The sequence below is a fragment of the Kogia breviceps genome, chromosome 16 (assembly GCF_026419965.1).
Source record: "Kogia breviceps isolate mKogBre1 chromosome 16, mKogBre1 haplotype 1, whole genome shotgun sequence".
NCBI classification, from domain to species: Eukaryota; Metazoa; Chordata; class Mammalia; order Artiodactyla; family Physeteridae; genus Kogia; species Kogia breviceps.
This window is the reverse complement of record NC_081325.1, coordinates 74106677-74128994: the sequence shown is the minus strand read 5'-3', so window position 1 is coordinate 74128994 and position 22318 is coordinate 74106677. Positions and strand designations below refer to the sequence as shown.

The window sequence follows — 22318 nt, the reverse complement described above, 5'->3', positions numbered from 1 at the left end:
CACTAAGTCCTAAATATTCGATTTCAGACCCATTTCGTGGATTTTGTTCCTAATTCTCAGAGAGCTGACTCAACTGTTTGGAGCTATGGATTTATTGCATGTGTTGCCTGTTTGTCTGGCCATTACTGTGTCGCTTTCACCATTTAAAAACATTTAAAACATTGCACAGAGACCTGCCCTACCCAGTGCCAGCTACTTTACCTTCCTTTCTAATTTAATTCAGAAAACGTATCAAAAGATCCAGTGCATTTGTCCAGATTCATCAGAGAACGGACACTCCCTAATTTACAAGCTGGTCACATCCCAGCACCTTGCATTCTACATCTGACAATGATTGCTAATGGTCCATTCAGCCAGAGTATTTGCTTGTTAGCAGGGAACAGAGCATGATAAATGTCCAGCAAGCTTGCGGCCTCCTTCCGCTTTTCAGATGCAGACTGGTGCATATTTATGGTAGGCAAAGGACAAAAGGAGGGGCTGAATTGCCCTGGCCTCCAGCTTTCTATGAGGAACAGGGTTAAAGTGATTAAAGAAACGATATAGGAAAGTCCTGCTACTTGTTTACAAACCAGCGTCCAACACGTAGCTTTGCGTTCTACCTGCGAAAGCCTGTCGCAGGAGCATTAGGGATAAGGATGGTTGGATCCGGCGACCCAGTGAAAAGAGTAGGTGATAAATTATGAAATGTTTTCCATGCACAGTGAATGCCAAGTGCACCAATTTCTGTGGCTCCTGCAGAGAATCAGCAGAGGCTCTTTATTTCCCTTTTCATGTATAGATATCAAATATGTAATTCTAGTCCAAAGCATTTTGTGGCTTTGGACACAGACATGCTGGTTTCAAATGAAAAACCATAGTAGGAGAAAGCGCCATTGAAGGGAAACAAGTTGTTTCTGCTCTTAGTAATCCTCCAAACAAAATATGAAGAAAAAATTGGCAGTCGTGAAGTGTTAATAGTTTGCTGTTTCCATTCTCGAGAGCATGGGTAGGTAAATGTTCTAACTACTCAGGGGTGGGCAGGCATTCCGAAGGCTGCGCATGAACCGTGCTTTGAAAACTTCGTTTTCTTCGTGTTTTCTATATGAAACTCTTAAACAATCCGGTTCATTTTCTCAATTCACGTTTGGTTGCATCGAATTTTAATTACAATCCTTGGATCTTTCTACCAGTACTTGCTAGTTAAGTCTCTCTTGCCTCTGAGGCATTGCTCTGTCCTTTGCACATACTGATGACTCCCGTATCCCACCAGAGTGGTGATGAGTGAGTGCTACCCACATACCCCTGTGCACATGAGAAGCTCTGACCTGCAGAGCCAGTGTCTGAAATGCCACCTTCCAGCCTCTCTCCAGCCTCTCGCGTTCCAGCTGAGGAACCTGAGGTCCAGCGTGATGCCACCACCTGCTGAAATGCTTCTAAATCTCGGTCCTTGCTTTTTCCCCCTGTTAAGGTGGCTCACTGTGGTCTGAAACATTTGTCCTGAATGAGAACTGTCTGATGAGTGAGTGGGGCTGAGCCAGTTACGTTCAAGTCCCGCTCAGAATGCATCTCCCTGCAGAAGAAGTGAGAAAATGCCAGTTTTCACTTAGCTTACCAGAATTATATTTGGGGTACATTTTAGATAAAAACAGGCTCTCATAAGCCCTGCATCCCCCCTTTGTCTATGGGAAAATGGATTTTCATGAGAATGGACTGTCCTTAAAGTTCACGATTTCCCTGAAATGACTGCTCTCTCTTCATGGGGTAGGTCAAACATAACTTCTTTAAATCTTTTCTCTGTAATCCCACAGCACTTTAGTTAAATACCGAGGGCACTGGAGCAACATGGTACATGGCGCTCTCGTGATTCATATGCAAGTCTTAATCTCCTTCACCACCCTGCCTAGCCCTAAGAGGCAGGCACCAGAATGCTTTCATGTCATCAGTCTCTGCCAGCGAGCATTGACATCCAATGAGTATTAGTCGGGAGAGCAGACGCGGCCCAGATGTCTGTTTCTGGCCGCTCTCATTAACAAATCACCTGCTACCGGAGATCTACCTCCAGCCCCGCGGCTCTAGAACTCCGGGGCATCAGAATCACTTGTTAAAACAGGCTTGCCGCCTGTCCCCAGAGATCCAGATTCCCGAGGTCTGGGTGGGACTTGAAATTCACATTTCTAACAGGCTCTCATCTGATGCTGCTCTGAGACCACACCTTGAGAACTGTTGCCCTGGATGAAATTTTTTTGGGTAACAACTCAAGATTAGATCATCATCCTCTTAAAGGCTGTTGTGGATCCCTGAGGAAATCCGTGGCCCTTGCCTCCCTACTCTTGGCCTCCGTTCTTGCTTGGTTGATTGTTGATGGTAGATAATTCGTTGATTTGTTGGACAAGCATTTATGAACTGTGAGGTCTGTTACGCTCAGCTCTGAGAATACAGTGAAGAGCAATCTCTGCCCTCAAGAGACTTAAATCCTAAGGGAGTGGGGGGGACTCCCTGGTGCAAGAAACATGTTCTGCGCTGTGGTGCATGGCAAGTGTGAGAACAGAGGAAGGAAGGGGATGGAGTTCCTCCCGGGGGAGGGGAAACTGAGGCAGGAGAGACGGCGGTCCAGGGAGAGCTCCGAAACAAAAACCACAGTAAGCAAGTCAAAGAAACACATTTCAGGTCAGGGAGGCGAGTATCTACACTGTACTTCTGTAATCATCTACATTATTTCCTACGTCTGAGCAGAGCTCAGAGACAGATTTCCACAAATGAACAAATAGACCCTGTGGGAGAGCTACTCCAGCGATTTCAGCCGCCTTATCCTCGTGAGAATTAGCAGTACCTTTTGGTTTTCAGAAGGTCTGTGCTGATAATGGAAAAGGTCAGGCAGTTCAGTTGAGCAAAGCGAGCCGGGCCAGCGCTATTTTAGTTTAGTGACGAGGACGCACCTTGGAATCTGGCTGTATGAGCCTGCTCCCAGCTTTGTCATTTTTTTAGCTGTGTAGCTTTGGGAGCAGAATCCTCCGTGTCTCTCACTTGTCCCTTCTCTAAAAGGGCGACAGTAATCTTAACAGGACTGAAGAAAAGCAGTAAAACTGTGGTCAGGATTTAAAGACCTTATTAGCTCTGGACTTAGCACAACGAACCGATAAATGTCATCTCTTGCTGTTGAAAGTTAAGTGAGCATCTACTGTGTGCCTGTCTCTGGCTCAGTTTGCCTTCTGCATACAAATGCAGAATAAATAAAATGCTAGTAAAGATTATGCCTTGGCGCCTGCACCTTTTCAAGCCCCTGATGTTATATGGTACCTTGTTTAGCTGCCAGTTTCCACTCATTCTTGCAGACCTCTCTGCTACAAGAGGCACCTTTTTATGTCCCTTCAGCCATCAAATTAGATGCTGTCTCCTCTGCTGCCTACCCTGATGCTTTGTTGTAACATTTGTAACCCTGAATTCATTCAGCTTCTCCACGGTGGATGAGGGAGGGCCTGGGCTGAATCCCCTTTACGTGCAGGGTACAGCCAGGGATTGGGTTGTTCAGCGAATACAGGAAGGCGGCCCATAGGGGTGAGCAGTGTAGGCTTTTTGCATGAGCGTTGCATGCTGTTTCTTATTAAGAAACCTCCTCACCTGGTGGACACAGTCTGTTTCCTTTAACAAGGGTGGTATAGAGCACATACTAGGGGCCAGTGGCAGTTCCAGCTTCTCCACAAATACTGACTCATTAAACCTTCATAATAACCATCTGAGGGAGATACTTTCATGATCCCCAGTGGGGAAACCAAGGCAGAGACTGGTTCATTATCTTGCCCAAAGTCATGTAGCTGATAAGTGGGTACCATCTGTACTTGAACCTGAGTATGCTGTTTCTGGTATCCTTCCTCGTAATTCTCCAGCTCTCTTTCTTATGCTGTTGCGTGGAGTGATTAGAAATAACATAATTAAATGAAGCATGTGTTTGTGCAAAGCAGTACGTAGGAGGTGGGTTAAAAGAAGGTTTTGCGTATAATTCTTCCCTTGTCCACCTTGATTTATAATCTTTCCTATGATGGGCATGCGATTCTAAATGGATCCTTCGAATCTTTGATAACGAGGTTCTACCGGGGGGAAACTAGATAGTTATGAAAGTCTTATCATAGTAATGAATGCATTTATTGCATGTTATTCCTTTGACTCCTAACATTTTCCCTTTAAAAATGGAAAGAAACATCTGATTGTTTCTTTGCTGGGAGAAGACAAGGTCAGGTTTCAGAGGAGAGTTCCATGAGGTTCAATGCCACGCGTGTGTCAAGCTGAGGAGATAGTATGACATCTTTTTTAGAGTCCAGTCACAATTAAATGCCATTTTATTTTGGATTTGGGGATCTGTGCCAGCTTCCAGCTTGTCAGAGCTGAGAAGACTCAAATCAAGTCCAGGCCTATTTCTACAGCAAACTGGGCTTCTGGCTCCCTGCCTGTGGATTCATTCAGTGTAGCCCATCTGGCTTTTGATGTTCTGCGAGTTTGGAGCAGTTTGTTTCAGGAAGCAGGGCGGGAGGATCGGTGGGCCTGGGGTGCTCTTGACTCCTGAGCAGCCTCTGGTTGCACCTCCCCAGGGCTTAGGGGCTGCTCCCCTGCAGCCCTCAGGGGTCTCACACCACCGGATCCTCCTTCCTTTCAGAGCTCAGGGCCCTGGGCATCCTCTTACCTCCTCACAGTCCAGTTCCCCTCCCTGAGTTCAGTAGCAGCCTGAATAACTCAGGGTGTTTAACGTTGTGTTTGTTTCTTGGCCAGGCTCATTCCAGGCTGCCTGTGGCAAGTGAGCAGGAAATGTATGGTCCCCGAAGTTTCAGAGGCGCACCATTCACGTTTTTTTTCCTGCTTTATGCAGTTTGGGGGCGATCTGTGTAGGAGTCGGTCTCCCAGTCCGGACTTTGCTCTTTTTTGACGTTCACAGCGCAGACCTGACTTGCAGAGCTGCTTTCTTTCTCTTCTGTCTCCTGCCCGTGCTCTCTGGGCTGTGGCAGAGCCAGGAGAGGTCCAGGGGAACGGCTGCTGTCACCCGCCCACAGCAGACCCGTCCCCGACCCTCTCTGGAGCCAGCAAAAAGGAAGTGTCCAGAAGGCGGCCGTGTAGGTTGCTGTGAAGGGCTAGTTCACAGCCGTATAAACTGTGTTGGTAGATTATGCTTGCCTGGCAAGGGGATCTCTGCTTATACCAAGAGAGAACTAGAGTCTTGTCTCTTTTTTAACCTTACTTATGAAACTACTCCGTCTATGATTACACAAACACCCGTTTGACACAAGGCACTGGGGTGGGGTTCCCGGGGTCCAGCGGGGAACACGACAGGCTCAGTCCTGGGGTCACACTCCAGCCTGGAGAGCGGGCATCACATCCCCTTGGTGTGTACTTTCTTTCAGGGCTGTTTGCCCCACCAAAAGGTGAGGTGTCATTCACCCATAAAACATGGGTGAATGGTCTCTCTAAATAGGCAAGATTCTTTGAAGTTAAAAAAAAGAAGTGTTGATGGAAATGCAAAGGATGAGTAGCGTTGATGGAGAGATGCTTCTGAGTGCTCGATTGTAATACCACGCTAAGATCTTGAGTCCATTTCTTCAGGTTCTTAAAATGCCAGCCCGTTTCTCTCTGTATGATGTCCACATGCTTCTCCTCTGCAGTGTTCCCACTCAGGTAGATGAGCACAGGGGTGTCCACACTTAGATCTAAAACAGCAGAGAACCAGCTCTTTCTATAGGAAAGCCAGTTTTCTTTCTGGGGCCTCACCTATGAATAATGAGAGTTCCACCTTCCTTTGTAGACTCTTGCTAAGGGCATGATTTGGAACAAGACAGTACAGGTGCAAACAAATTACACTTGGGCAAGCAGCTTGCACCGTCTCTTGCCTCCGAGGGTTATGAAATCCCCGTTTGGATGATGGGGGTGCGTGGCCAGGCCAGCATGACAAAGGTTAGCCTCCGGGATTCACTCCCCAGCCACTTTCCCACCGCACATCTCGGCATCCCAGCCCTCCTTTTCCAGCCCACCCCCCACCCCAACTTTTGCCTCAGCTAGCTAGACATTCGTGGCATGATTTTTTTTTTTTTTTGCAAAGTTTTGAGGGGGGGAGATGTTTGGATCACTTTCATAAATAAAGACCTTGATTTTTTGTTTTGTTTTGTTTTGAGTTAGGTGCTTGATTTTTGTTTTTAATTCCATGCCAGAGATTAACTTAGTCTCTGTGAACCTGGGAAAAGAAAACCATGATCTCTGCCCATCACATGCTTAAAGTCTGACTTACCAATGAAGATATCTATTCCAGCGTCAGCTCGTTACACGCGATCCTTCTGTGAATTGGAGGGTTTTGTCACGGTGGAAATTATGGTACAGATAAAAAATTAAATACATACTTGTGTTATTTTCCTGAGCGAAAATTTAAACGGTGAGCATCTTATTTATCTTTGAGCGTTGGAAAATGAAATTTACTTTAGCCACCAGTGTTTTGAGCATTATATCGCAAATAACAAACAAGATTAACATCACAAGGAGTCAGCTTCCATTCCATTGTGCCGCATCCTAGGCTGTGAAATTGGATATTATTTTGACTTGTATGGTAATTGTAGAATGACAGAGGGAAATGGATTAAGTTGAAATAGAAGGATACACCGCAGCACACACAGACTGCCCAGTGCAGGTGGAGGTCATTGGGCCAAGAACGGGGCCCCTGAGTGCTGTCCCTGCAGAGCAGAATTTTATAAATAAAACTTGGCTTCGTGCTGCAGTTTACGGTTCTTTCAAGTGTCTGCATAGATGAAGAGGCCACCTCCCCGGGAAGAGTTGCAAAACCGGATCAGGGACCTTAGAGGCTCACAACACCTGTGAATTTCAGGGCTTCTCATCTTTCCTTGCCTTGAAAAGATGCTGCTTGTCCTTGGTGTGAAGTTTGAAATGCACCCTGCCCCCCACTCTCAGCTCTCAGATTTGGAACCCTGTAATGGTCTAAATTGTAGAGCCTGCTTTTAGGCACCTCTTCTTTTCCTTGAATACATCAGTTTCATGTTGCAGATGATATTTGTTTTTAGAAAAGTGTGAAAGAAGGGGCACCTGTGAAAACAGACAATTGTCCCAGCACCCATACAGCAGAAAATGCCAATTCAAGCCTCCAGTTACTACCTTATTTCTTGGAGCTTTAAAGCCGCTGAGAAGATAGTGGTGCATTTACTTGAAGTTTTAAGGTAATTACTTGTTCCTCCAAGCATGGTGTCTGGTAACCTAATTCTGTATCAGCCTGACACCCTATAGCAACACCCCACTATCTCTCTGGTTTCAGAATAAGTTTGGGCAGAAACTTGTTCTGATATGAAAGTGCAAAAGAGGGCAGTAAAGTGCTATCCACAAAAACAGAAAAATTGTTTCCCCCAGTATTTCTTATGGTCGATATTACCTGAGTCTTTCCTGGGCCCCAGTTTTATTCATTTATGACAAACTCCTCTGTTTGGGGCATTTGGAGTTGATCTTATTAAGCCATGGCAGCAATCTAACATAAAACGGAAGTAAGGCAAGCCCAGATATCCTGCCTGTTTATGACATATGCCATCAAATTCACATACTCGTGAATTTAAGTCATTTTTTTTTTTCCGGGAGATTTATGTTCCCAAGTGTACAGAGCATTTCTGAAAGGAATCTCGGGCTTCTGTGTTAATGCTGTGTCAGCTCCACATAGATCTGGAAGGCCCCGAGTGCGTGAGGGGGTTATGGGGTCAAGGGTTTGGGCTCATCCCTAGCAGGGAGCATCTTTTGTCAGGAAGGAGCTGGGAAGATGAGCCTCAGTGACAGCAAAGCAGCAGTGGCTTGTCCTCATTCAGAATTTCAGACGAACCAATTTACAAACTGACTGCTCTTCCTCCGCGGCCTTTGACATTTAATTAAAACTAAAAGCATTTTCTGGGAAAAGTGCATGTTTTCCAAAATGTGGTAAACTCAGAGTGTACTTAATACAGCACTCTGGTTTGAGAATAAACCTGTTCTGTGGTATGATTTGGGGTGTGCCAACTGCTAGGGTAATAAACTTGTTCCTAAAGATGGGATACAGGGTCCCTGAGATGTTAGCCAACTCCCAGATCTGTGCAGTTGAATGATTAAGCATAAACTGTACCCCATATTTTTCACCCATTTGAATAAACTAGTTGTGTGTTACTACAGCTTTTGTAGACTCAAGAATTGATTTGTTAAATAGACCACAGTTCAGAGAAGAATAATTTTATTTAGTTGCATTCGCAGAAAATACATCACAAAACAGTTTAAAAAGTCTACAGGCCTTGAATATTCTGTTTTAAACCAGTGATGAAAGATTGCTCAAGAACACGATGGTTTGTTCTTTGAAACTGTACATTGAAATGTAATGTTCCAATCTGATTGCAAAAGCATTTGATGTTTATTGCAGAAAATTATGTAAAATACAGAAAGCTAAAAGTGACCCCAAGTCCACCATCCAGTAGCCCAAAGCAGCCGCAGATAAAGGCCCCATGTTTGACCAAATCTGTGTCTGTATCACCAGCAAACTGAACAGAACAACACACCACCTACTGTGTATGTGTGTATATTTTCAGCTGAACGTAGCCACTTACTTAAAATAAACATGTACTCTAATGATGTAGTTTTGAAACGCAAGGAAAAATCAGTTCTCCGTGGGAAAGTAAAGTCTGTTCACTCAGACGTTGAATCTTCTTTTGCTTAGCAGTTTGCTCCAGGGGGAGAAGAGTATCATCTGTAGGTCTCTTTACCCCCAATTTGCACACTGGCAGGATTTGCATTGGTCCTGTTACGTGAGTAAGATGGTCCTGTTTCTCAGGCGGGTGATAACTGCCATAAGTATACAGAAATATCAGATATGTAAATATATATTACAGTTGTACGTGTACAACAGTACACAGAAATGGCTCTGGATCTGAGCTGACACTCCTTTTTTTTTTTGCTGTACGTGGGCCTCTCACTGTTGTGGCCTCACCCGTTGCGGAGCACAGGCTCCGGACGCGCAGGCGCAGCAGCCATGGCTCACAGGCCCAGCCGCTCCGCGGCACGTGGGATCTTCCCGGACCGGGTCACGAGCTCGTGTCCCCCGCATCGGCAGGAGGACTCTCAACCGCTGTGCCACCAGGGAAGCCCTGAGCTGACACTCTTTAACTGAGAAGCGCTGTGATCATGTCTGTCTGGAGGGGGTTTACGTGACCCAGTTATTTGTTTGGACACAGAAAGTGTTCATTCCTGTGTACATCCTTCCATTCTGTGCCAGTTTGATATTTTTGCATTTGGCTACAATATATTGATTTGCCCTTGTTTATATGGTAGTTCGGCATATCCTTCAATCGTATAGCTCTAGTATTTCCCTCAGGAGAACAAGGACTTCTTACTTCAAATCTACTTTCACAGCCTCTTTCAGCATCAAGGGACCCTAGTGATTCGGCTGTTCTTCTAGGTTCACCTACATATTTTTGGCGTCCTTGAAGAAAAGTGTAAGAAGTCATTGCACGTTTGTCCTGAGGTGCATGTGTTATGATCAGGTGTCAGGTGCAGGTGCAGGAGCGGGAAGGGGAAAAAAGAGAAGCAAGGAAAATGGGGCATCCTTGGGGTGTTGGGGAGAGCAGCCGTGGCCCCACTACCCAGCGGGCCCCGAGCATCTCAGCTCCCTGCTCCCGTGGATCTCGCTGTTCCATCGGGCCAGGTTCAGAAGTCAATCAAGCAACCATTGCCCCCATCTGATTTACCCTGTGACACCTGGGGGTGCGAGGCTGGTCGACAGAAGGGTCCAGACTTGAGATCAAAACATGGGATGTTCTTATCAGTCAGAAACAATTGTGTGTCGTGACGCCTGAACTCTTTAAGTGGCAGGTTTTGGCTTTAAATGCATATTATGCTAGTTTTTTAAACGAGCATGTGTTCCTAGAGTGGGTTAAAACATTAAGGAATATTGTGTCGCCAGGGAACTCTATCAATATCCTGTGATGAACCAAAATGGAAAAGAATCTGAAAAAGAATGTATATGTGTGTATAACTGGATCAGTTTGCTGTACAGCAGAAATGAACACATGGTAAATCAACTCCAACAAAGATTTTAGAAAAAGAATGTTGTGTCACATATGGCTGTATTATTTTAGAAGTTCCTACAATGATGACTGGAGTTGAAATGTCTGACTGAGATTATTAGAGATCTAATTTAGATTATTAAAGGTTAAAGTCTAATGTGTGTTATTAGATTGATTCCCTGTGGAAGTATTAGAATCTAGTTTAGTGAATAACTTTTAAAAACTTGGATTCAGGTTGATAGGTAATCAGAAGGTAAAAACAGATTCTAATGTCAAATCATTTCCTTTCAGGGACTTCCCTGGCTGTCCAGTGGTTAGGAGTCCATGCTTCCACTGCAGGGGGCGCAGGTTCGATCCCTGGTCGGGGAACTAAGATCCTGCCTGCCACATGGTGTGGCAAAAAAAAAAAACACCCCCAAAACACAATCACTTCATTTCGGGCAGGGAAACTTCGGAAACCCTACTCAGAGTTTCCATTTTATTCCATGTTACACTGTGTCTGGATTTAGTTCAGAGTCATCACGTCTTATTGTCTTGCTTGGGAATGATTCACTGGGAAAAACCATCAGAGTTGTTTCTGCTCAGCACACCCCACTGCTGTGGCATCCCGGGGAAGCCCTCCAGTAAGAGCCACAAAGCCACAGCACCAATGCCCAGGAAGCAGTCCTGACCCCAGGCTCTCTTGATGGGGGAGGAAGATGCAGCTTCCCCGTCCCGGGAGCACAGCAGGGTGACTTGCTCAGACTTTGAGTAGGTGGCCCAGAAAGGGATCTGGCCTCCTGTGTTCGCTCTCCGTAGAAGACAAGAGGCACTGTGAGTCTCCTTTGGTTTTTGTTTTGAATTAAAACCCAGCAGATATTATTAAAGAAGACTTCTGACCACTATTTTGGGGGGAGGGGGGGATGTGGTTTAACAGAAACAACCTCATCTCTGTGGTATGGGTTACAGACTTGGGGATTTTCCTCTAGGTGTCTTTGACCACAAAAATGGACATTATCTCATCATACAAAAAGAAATCTGCATTTCATATTCACTAGGCAGAGTCAGTGTAGTAATTTAAAATTAGCTAGTTGTCACCACCCTAATTATTCTTAAAAAAAAAAAAAAGAAAGAAAAACATTTCCAAAGTCAATAATAAGTCTTCTTGACTATTACCAAATATTCAGCGCATAGATGTGCTATGGGGTTTGACTTGTTAAAGTCTCTGAGCAATCCTGAGGTAACAAAATCCAAATATAAGTGACCTGCCTTCAAAAATAGAACTCTGTGGTTACTGGCTTGATTTTAACCTATAGGACGCATTGCTCTCCATTCGAAAATGATATTACTAAAAAAATCACCCCGTTTCCTTTCCACGTACATTCTGCGATTCTCATGAATCGTCTGGATCCATCTGTAATATTACATTTAAAACACAAGTTCCGGGGGTTTCCCTGGTGGCGCAGCGGTTGGGAGTCCGCCTGCCGATGCAGGGGACGCGGGTTCGTGCCCCGGTCCGGGAAGATCCCACGAGCCGCGGAGCGGCTGGGCCCGTGAGCCGTGGCCGCTGAGCCTGCGCGTCCGGAGCCTGTGCTCCACCACGGGAGAGGCCACGGCAGTGAGAGGCCCGCGTACAGCAAAAAAAACAAATAAAAAGAAGTGTGGTAAGTTTCTTTGGTCCTTGGCCTCCCGGGACATGGCAGGGGTAGCAGGCGGCCGCCCTTGTGACGGACAAGATGGATCCATTTGGCTGCTGAGTATCCTGATCTCTGAAGCCTGGGCAGATGCCTGCATGTGGATGGACTTTCTCTTAATTTCCCTTAACTTCATGGCTTGTCTGTGAAAAGCTCAATTTAGAAAAAGCTGCATTTCCCCAAACCAGATTTATGCTTTAATGCGATGCAGCGAGAGCTGAGAAGTGTGCAAGCGAAGGGGCTTTTCCTGTCGCATCTCACCTTTGGCCTGGCGTGTCTTCGTCTGGTTTGCGTGTCAGGCACGTGTATAGGGACTGAATGAAGATAGTGGTGGAAGGTGCTTTGGTCAGTGCTTAGCGAAGAGTGTGCTCGAAAGCAGCAGTACTTCTGTTATTAGTGCTTCTGGAGGTGGTGAGTTGCCTTGCATTTTAACTAGGAAGGCATTCCAGAAAACTGCCAATATTCATAAGTCCTGAGCGGACGGGTCCAGAACTCCATCCGCAGTGATCCTTGCTGTCCAGAAGCACCATCATACCGGAGGTGGTCACGCTCTGCTCTCAGCAACCCTACCCCAACTCGAGCTCATCCTGTCTTCAGAATTCCTGCCGTGCCTGTAATCTGCAAATATTGACAGCTCGTGGCACTAAATTTGACTTAAATTTATTGTGTGTATCTTAGCTGCCATGTGTTCTTTCTTACTTTAAGCATCTACCAGATCTCAGACCTTGGGTATTGAGTCAGCCACTCGTGGGACCTGCCTGCCCTCAGGAAGCTACACTGTAAAGTCCTGACGATCCGGATCCTAGCTTTCTGTCACTCGGAGCATCTGGCGTGGAGGTGCCTTAGCTGTTACACCTCCGTTACTCTGTTTGCTCCCATGTTGTGAAGCACATGGACGGACCTAGAGGCTATCACGTTTAGTGAAATAAGTCAGACAGAGGCAAATGCTGCATGTGATCACGTATATGTGTCTTCTAAAAAAACAAAGCAAACTCGTGAATGTAACAAAAAAGAAACGGGCTCACAGATATAGAGAACAGACTAGTGGTTACAGTGGGGGGAGGGGCAAGATCAGGGCAGGGGAGTAAGAGGTACAAACTTATGTATGAAATAAGCTGCAAGGATATATTGTACATCACAGGGCATATAGCCAATATGTTATAATAACTATTATATATAATATCAATTGTATGTATAATTAATTATATAACAATATTAATATATTATATAATTGATTATTATACATAATAACTATTAATATTATTTAAATGGAGAACTTTAAAATTTTTGAATCATTATGTTGTACACCTAAAACTAATATAGTATTGTAAATCAGCTATATCTCAACTAAAAAGAAAAAATCTGTGAAGGCCCCAGCGGAGAAAAGAGACTTCTGGGCTTGATGTACTCAGTGATAACGTAAAAAACCTATGATTTGGGCTCTCAGCTCAACCACAGCCTTTGTCTACTGAGAAACCATAATGTCAGCAATTAAAGAGACTGGTGTGCTGACCAGCTTGTGTATCTGTATACCTATATACGCTTAAAAAGTAAATCTCTAAAGCACTCAAATATTGGCTTTTTTATGTGGATTTAAATAAGGAAGCAAAAAAAAATTTTTTTTTTAGTTATCTATTTTACAGCCATCAGTGTATATATGTCAACCCCAATCTCCCAATTCACCCCACACGCCCCGCCCCCGCTTTCCCCCCTTGGTGTCCATACCTTTGTTGTCTTGAAACCATTTTTCACGGTGAAGGAGCAAATCCTTGCCTAACTTTTTGCCACAGTGTCTTCTGAAAAGTGAACTAATGCTTTTCAAAGCATTAGGAATAGGGGGTTTTATCAGGATTCACTTTTTATGAGTGTATCAAATACGCTTATTGAAATTGAGATTCCTCCCTTTCTCTTTTATTTTGAAAAGCCATCCCACGGATTAACCCCTCCGCATACATTGCTCCCCTGTCACTGACCGTTAAAGCTTTTTGCGTGATTAGTACCTTCTGAAAATACAGACTGAAGTGCAGAGATCCTTGTAGCCAAACCAGCCCATGTGTCCTCTGTTCTTGACTTGACCCCATCAGCCCCAGCAAAAACTAGAACTTGGATTTGGTGGGTGAAGAGAGAGTCATGAGGTTCTCACATGGGCGGGGAGGAAATCAACAGTGAGTCTTCGGTTAAGCAGGAAAAAATAATCTTCGTGAAGGAGACAGGATCTTGGGAGCATTTTGAATGAAGAAAGAGCTTGGTGAGCCGAGCTTCAGACGTAGGTGTGATGTGGGAGAATTCTAAGATGTGCAAAGACGATACACGGCTTGGGGGTGAGGGCAGGTCTGATGCATTCTCTTAAAGGAATTGAATGGGTGGACAAGAGGATGGATCCATCTGGCTGCTCAGGACCCTGATGTCTGAAGCCTGGGTGGGCCCCCAGGGGAGGTGGTCCAGGGTGACAGTCGCTCAGTGTGGAGATCAGAGCTGAGAAGAGGCAGGTACCGGTGTCCAGGCTGCAGACTTCTGTTGTGATTCAGGAATACTTTTCACTACAGCTACCATGTGGTGCTTGCTCTGTGTCGGCTGGTAAAGATGCCGGTTTAGGGGAGAAGATGTTTGGAACGGGGGTGGGAAACCCCGGGCAGGAGCTGGCCTCTGGTTCTCAGGTGCAGGGAAGGTTCCCTAAGAAGCTCGAGGAATGAGACATGAGGAGAAGGATGTGTCAGGAAGGTGAGCCGTGTAACACCCACCATATCTAATTTATATCGACTGCCAGGCACCTTGCCCCTGCTTCCCAAGCCCGGCAGAATCACTGGGGCACGGGGGCGTGGGGCAAAGACTAAAAAGCCTAAAAAAAGACTAAAAAGACTAAAATTCAGATTCAGTCCTTCAGTCTGTGCATCAGAAACCAGAGCTGTGTTTCAAGCACAAAGATGATGGAGACCACTGGCCTTCGAGGGGCAGGGGGAAGACCCTGGAGGCCTTCAGTCCCCTGGAGCTGAATTTCCCATGCGCCTCCCCAGAAAACTGCAGAAATGGCCAAGAAGTTCACAGAGAGGCTCTTACTAAATGGTGATCTACATTTGTCAGCAGTTCTAGAGAATTCTATAAGGGTATACACATGATGGTCTGAAAGTTGGCATTGTTATAAAAAATAGTCATTTTGAGTTCTACTTCACAGAAAGATTTTGTTAGGCGATTCTCATTCACTTTTCTTTTTTAACTTTTTTTAAAAATAAATGTCATATATCCTTGCTTTAGCAAGCTCAGTTTTAAAAAAAATAAGAAAGAAAGGGGGCTGCCCTCCCTTTGGGATTGTAAAAGAACACATTCCCAAGGAAGAGTGAGAAGCCACTGTGTTCAACATGTATTTTTTTCCCTGCCATAAAGAGTATTGGTGTTTAATATAAATCTGTAATGTAATTTCTGTTCTATGATGCTTCATAATCAACCTCATGCACTTTTCAGAAAAATTAATACCGTTCATTAGCATTCATCATCATCTGTTCCCTCAGTATCAATTTGAAATTGGCTACGCCCATCATCCTGGTTTTCTCTCTCTCTCTCTCCCCCTCCCTCTTTCCCTCCCTCTCTCCCTCCCTCCCTCCCTCTCTCCCTCCCTCTTTCTCCTCTCTCTCTCTGTGAATTATGACCCATTCATCGTCATGGCTGGTGGGCTTCCCTGGTTCAATAAGAGGTTGGATTGGAAGGACTCAGACATGATGCTTTGTTCTCCGGCTTTAGTATTTTAATGAGCCTGCAGGCTTGGCTCCTTCAGAAGGAACAAGATGGGATTTCTAAGTGTGTTTTTAGTGTTAGCACTTGTAGAAGGATGTTCATTAGGAAGCTCTTGTTTCAGTTTCTCCAAGAAACTCCCCCTTAGAAAAGATCTTTCAGCAGCATGGCTGGGAAAAAAGAGAAAGGGGAGGAGGGTGCTGTGAACTGGAAGCATTAAGGGGATAGTGTATCAGTAGTTGGGGTTCTAAAGATCTGCTTCTAAGAATTAATTGGAGCAAATCCATCTCAAGGGAGGGGGGATAAAGGTTTGTGGGGCAAGGACAGGGACAGTAGTTGCTGTCTTCCGGAGTTGGGGACTTTTCATCTTGCAGCTGAATCAATACTCCAACTAATTATTTCTGGTTATCTTTTATGGGTTTGTAAGATGTTTCTTTTGTTCGGGGTAATAAAAAAACCCATTATTTGATCAGTGACTGACTAATTATGATAAGTAATTTGAAACATTCTTGATGAAACTTGTCTGTTAATTAGCATCAACAGCCAATGGAAACCAACAGAACAACCAAGTCGTAGTGCATCCACTGTTCCCTGGAATTGCTGCTGTCTTTCTGTGGCATGCCCAATAAACTGAGGCTGCCCGTGGCTAAAAAATAAGGAACAGATGGGAAGGTCTGACTCACCACCAAGGAAAAGTCATTGTGAAGTTACACAAAGGAGCACTGAAATATTACAAGCGAGGGGGTGGTAAAGAAATGTCAGTAGGTTGACTTGATCCTACTGGGTAGTCAGGAGTGTGGTTTCTTTCTTTTTCTTTTTCTTTTTTCTTTAAAGCTTAATTCCTAAATACATTCATCCCATGCCGATCTGAACTCAGATATGTTTGGTCAATAAAAGTGTGGCTCTATAAAATTGTAGTTTGGAATTCTTGATGTTGTCTGGCTATATTGTCATTACCATTAATACTGTTAATTTTTTATCAACTCAATGGCGCTTTTTTTTTATGCTTTTAGATTTCTACCTGGACAAGGACTGGTACTATACCCACAGATAGGAGACAAATTGGATATTATTTGCCCCAAAGTGGACTCTAAAACTGTTGGCCAGTATGAGTATTATAAAGTTTATATGGTGGATAAAGACCAAGCAGACAGATGCACTATTAAGAAGGAAAATACCCCTCTCCTCAACTGTGCCAGACCAGATCAAGATGTAAAATTCACTATCAAGTTCCAAGAATTCAGCCCTAATCTCTGGGGTCTAGAATTTCAGAAGAACAGAGATTATTACATTATATGTAAGTATAATTCTATTCATTTATTTTATAGAAATTAGGATAAGCTAAATAGGTTTGTATCAACTTTTGTTTCCTTAAAGTTATTACTGTGGCAAATAATTTGGTGGGGATCTTTGCTGAAAAGTTTTTTAAAGAAGCCTTAATTGAATGAGGGACCCCTGTATTAGTACTACTCATTAACATAAATACCCAAAGAGAAAAAGCCTCCTAGAGTTTTTGTAGTATTGAAATAAGTGGATATATATGAATATATTCAGCATCTCTACTGACAAAACCATTTTTAAGAACCATTGGTGAGATTTTGATAGGTGAATCTTGTGCAATGACTTTTCTCTTCATCCATTCATCCATCCATCAATCCATGTGTCCATCCATTCACTCATTCATCTAGTATTTCCTCTGTGCCAGAAACTGCATAAATGCTAGGGGTTCAACAGTGAGCAAGATGGTAAAATGGTACCCATTCCTCATGGAGCTTGTAGGTTCCAAGAACGCGAGTTACAGGCAACCCACACTAGTACATGGGTGCATTAAAACCAGGTTTGGAAGAATTAGAAAAAGCTTGGGTTTGTTCAATGAATTTACTTTTTTATCTACCTATACAATAATTTGACACATTGTTTTAGGAACAGATACTGTGTATCCTTTGGGTCCTATCTGAGCGACTGTTCACTCCCGAGGCCGTGAAATCTGATGAAACCCGTGCCTACTGGGTGCTGGTCACGAGCTGGCACAGAGTTAGGATTGTTCCAGGCCCAGGGTCTGTCAGAGTGCAGTCTGGGTCACTAGGATAGCTGTTCACATCAGGCAACGAAATGGTTTTTCTCGGTTTCTTTGGTGGGAGTCTGCACTCACCCGTCACGATGAGCTCCAGGTCGTCAGAGGTACTGAGCTGCTGTCTGCTGGGTGTGCTCGCCCATCTCTGGGTGATCAGGTTGAAACCCTGGCTTTCTCTACCTCCTAGCTGCTCTTGAGAGTGTAAAATCAATAATTCATTGACTACTTATTAAATACTCAGCAATGTACTATGTTCTATTTTTTATTACACTCATTAGTAATTAAAACAAAGATGGTCATAGCCATTTAATCCTTGTTCTTTGCTGTGAACCTGAAATGCCACAGAGGCTGAAAACGTAGTTTTAAGCCAACATGATGCACAGAGAGTGGCTGAGTGACAATAAGTAACAAAAAGAGAAAGTGGTGAATTACAGATTTAAAAGCACAGTGATCATAAGAGGAAAATAAAAGCATTTTGAGGAATGGGGCAAGCAGTTGGGGTGGTAAAATGTATGAAGTAAGAGGGAAACCTTTGAAAATATAAAATAGTCATTAGGCAAAATAAGTGGAAACCTTAAGCTTTTGGAAGTCCAACAGTGTCTTAAAAAAAAAAAAAAAAGCCTTTTTAAGTAGGACTGTTTACCAGGATGCTAATGTTTTTAGCATAGCATTTATAGGGAGCTGCAACCCACCCTACTGAATTCATTTAGCAGGTTAAGACCCCTGAATAGGGTGGGGAAAAGGACGAGGGGGTGCCTGAAGATAGATGCTCCTCAGAGTTTAATACGTCTCTAAAACTGCGCCTGCAGCCCTAGCTGCCGACTGGCTCTTCAGGGAGGTATAAGCCACCAGACCCGGAAAAGCACGTGGTAGCCCGGGATAAAAGAATGGTTCTTAAAATAGAGATGAGGGTTTCAAGTTTGAATGCTGCTGGTTGGGTGGTGGTTACAGGCTGGGTGGGGAAGGGCCCAGGGCTCAGAGGGTGGCCATGGCCCAGGGAGACTCAGAGCACAGAGTGGAAAGACCTGCGCCACGTCACAGACGTAGGAAGACGCTTCAGACACTTCGGGAAATGCAGGCCCCATTTCCCACCCAGCCTCCAGCAAAGCCAGTGGATGGACAGCTTTCCCTGGAAAGGAAGTGAAGGATGAGAAGTAAAACTCTCAAAAGAGTTGAGAAAGTTAATGTTGACTTTCCATCGCTTCTTTGAGAATCACAAGGCACCCAGACAATTAAGAGATTTTTCAGGGTCACTGCTTTTTCCGCAGCCAATAATCACTCACACATACACACAGAGTCACACTCCACTTGAAACAGTACTACACTGGGTGGCATGATGGAACGCTGCAAATCACCACTTCAACTTTGAGAGAGGTAACAAGGTTGGCATTTTTGAGTTGCTACAAAGTGTATTACATGTGTTCATCTCCAAATCTTTCTGTCTAGCTAGTAAGCGCCTTCATAACCAAGAGTATTAGTGAGAACAGCATCGTTATTGTGTCCTGGTTTCTTTCCAAAGGAGGGAAGAAGAGAAGTGTTACTTTGGAGCAGTGCTTCATAACCCCAGGGGGGAGCAGTCCAAGTTGCCAATGGACTGAACTGGAATCGGTGTTGTTCGGTCATTCCCTAGATGAACTGATTCCAGGGGCACTGGACCAGGAGCCCAGAGACCTGGGTTCTAGTCCTGCTGTGTGAGCTTAACGAGAAAGTCACTTCATTTCTTTGAATTTTGATTTTTTCTCTAGAAACTTCTTTTACTGTTGTTGTTATTCTGGCTAATGATGGACGTCTCTATCTAGTTCCAAACCATTTTATGGTTAGACATACACATCCAGTATGGGATCTCTCATCAGGGTGGCTCTTCTCCAATTGAATGGACAGGATCTGCTGTAAACTCTTCAAAGACATTGAATTTGATTTGTAGTGTTACCAGACTTAAAATACAGGCATCACACTTTTAAGTTTTAGAAGTCAATATTAATTTTAAATTGGGAGTGTATTTTTAAACCTACCGAGTATCCACTAAATTCCCCTAGGAAATGACACGACAAAATGATATACATCCTCATTAGTTTTTCTCCTAGATGATTATTTGCTTTGACATGTGGCAAAATGATGTATATGGGTTTTCTTAATGTTGAGAATTGACTTTTTCAAGGGACCCATTTCAGTCATTAGACTTGGGTTTAATTTGCATAATAAAATCTCCTAATATTAAATGATCCAAAGGTGGGGATGTTGCGACCATTTGGTCTGTTTTTCATTACATTTAGATTCTTAATTGCCTTAAAAAGAAAGTAAACATTTTATATAACCTACAGTTATTTTGATCATGTCTTTAAAGATTTTTTTAAGTTTATAAAATAACTATCTGTTCTGAAGTGTGTGGCCCATTGTCGAGGGAAGCTCTGTCTTAGAAAAACACACCAGTTAATACAAGGCCAGCACTCCAAACTATGTTCTCAGCCTTCATACATAATTGTGTCAAAAACTTTTCTTGTAGACACTTTCTGTGCCTGGTTTCCAGTTTCTTTTTAGAAGTGATAACCCAGAGCTGAATGAGTCAGAAATTCCGGTGTGCAGGCCCTTTGCAGTATCTACCCTTACGCAGGTTCCATGGGTTGGTCACCCAGCCTCAGCATAAAACCTTGCAAAATACCTACAGAGAGGTTTTCATCACACTACCAAAATCATGTGAGTCAGAGATGGATGAAAATGAATGCCACCGTGTGGATGCTTTTTAAGTGAACAACGGGCACAGCCCAGCTGTTAGAAAGAACACCTTATGCCCGAGGCACTTCCCAATTTAACTTTGTGTGGTTTTTTACATTGTTTTACCTCACATCTGTAGCCAAGACATGGATTTGTGGAATAGTCTAAAAGTCCTCATTTCTAATGATCGTCTGATTAAATGTTGCTCTGAAACTACACCCTGCTGTGTTCACAGTGGTCCTTCCAAAGGCCACTCCTTGCTTTCCTGGCCTGTGAAAGTCTTCCTTGAGAAACAATGAATGAATGGGAATGAGTCACCATTTCTTAGGCCCTTCACTGGTTTCATTCTCCAAAGCAATTTTTAAAAAAAATTTTATCAGAGCATATAAAATTAGAAAGCCCCTCAGTCAGCTTTGCTGTTTTTTAGACATAAACTCCACTTCTGAGCAGAAATGCAAAATCAATTAAAGTGCTTGCACACAAATATAAGGAAACACTATTCTAAAAGAATCAAAACAGAAGAAGAGCAGATTCCATTCCTGTATTTTTGCTGAGTGTTTGTTTTCCTTTTTTTGTTTGTTTGTGTTTTTCTTTTCTGTTTTTGATTTACTTATTTCTGGGAGTAAGTGAAGCAAGTGGCACTAAAATATACGGAATGTACTGTAAGCCCTTTCCCTAGCAAAATGGTTATGGGAGGTTTCAAAGGTACTTTTACATATAGATATCTTTTATTTTTTTAATTATTTTTAAAAATTTATTCATTTTTGGCTGCGTTGGGTCTTCGTTACTGCGTGCAGGCTTTCTCCTGTTGCGGCGAGTGGAGGCTACTCTTCCGTACTGTGTGTGGGCTTCTCATTGCGGTGGCTTCTCTTGTTGCAGAGCACGGGCTCTAGGTGCACGGGCTTCAGTAGTGGCACGTGGGCTCTAGAGCGCAGGCTCAGTAGTTGTGGCGCACGGGCTTAGCTGCCCTGCGGCATGTGGGATCTTCCCGGACCAGGGCTCGAACCCGTGTCCCCTGTGATGGCAGGCGGATTCCTAACCACTGCGCCACCAGGGAAGCCCTAGATTTATTTTAGAGTATATGTGTGGCCTCTGTAACATGATTATGTGCTTTGATTGATGAATTATTTATATGATAAAGGTAGCAAAGTCTACATTTCCATCACTAAACATCATAAAATTCAAGGATGTGACATCAGCCTGTCACTTATCTGACTTTGGGGTGGGGAATTAATGTTCGATACCTTGCATACCATTGGTGGATTCAAGCATTTAAACACATTTTTATTTTTAACCTGCGATGGTCGTCTTTGTAATAGAATAGACGGTTGGCTTGTAATAGTCATCAGAATCTTGGGTGTTTGGAGGGTACATACACACAGCACTTGGAGCGACAGGTGAACGTGGTAGTTGGCTGAGAGTCCCAAGTCAGGCAGACCTGGGTTCTTGAATGCCCTTTGGCAAGTAACTTACCCAGTCTGCCTCAGTCTTTTCATCTGTCAGCTGGGGTGATGTGCATTTAAGTGGGGTGATGTATGTACAGTGCTTGCTTCCATGGCTGGCACCAGATAAGGACAGCTGAGGGTCTCTTTGTGGGGGGGCGAGGTAGGGGGCTGCTGTGAGACAGCCTGTGCTCTCCTGCAAGCTGGCGGGCGGGGAAGATGGGCTCAAAAACTGTCACTTATTTGAAATGCCGTCCACAAAATGAAATTCCAGAGATTGTCCAAGTTCCAGTAATGCTGAGTAACTTAATTATGAGATCCTCCCTCTTTTGCGTCTTCTTGGAGTGCTGTGAAAGTCCTTTTGTCCTCGGGCTTTCCTTACCCAGAAACACGCATTTAGGGATTTTTTTGTTGGTGGACTTGCCCAAGCTTCTTAGCAGATCCTCCCTAAGATCCAAAAGAGACAGAGTGGGAGGAGACTTCTACACATAGAATCGTTTCCCCACTTAACCATCTCACCAGCCTTGCCAGGGCCTCTTCTCTGTTCCTTGTTACACAAAGGAAAGGTTTGTTTTTATTGATCATTTCAGCAGCACTCCAAGGTAGTATAAATATTCTTTTAGAGAAGAAAGTACATGTCAGGGTTGCCTTGTCACTGACACCAGC

The 22318-nt window shown here is 44.0% G+C and overlaps 1 protein-coding gene across 3 annotated transcripts in view; it reads left to right on the top strand.

Moving 5' to 3' along the window:
- Positions 1 to 22318, top strand: part of EFNB2 (ephrin B2) — a 46370-nt gene that overhangs the window by 6747 nt on the left and 17305 nt on the right. For all 3 annotated transcript variants that reach the window (XM_059041582.2, XM_067016219.1, XM_067016218.1), the window contains exon 2: positions 16438 to 16721. In XM_059041582.2, the coding sequence (XP_058897565.1) occupies positions 16438 to 16721 (284 nt within the window). The remainder of the gene's footprint in view (positions 1 to 16437; positions 16722 to 22318) is intronic.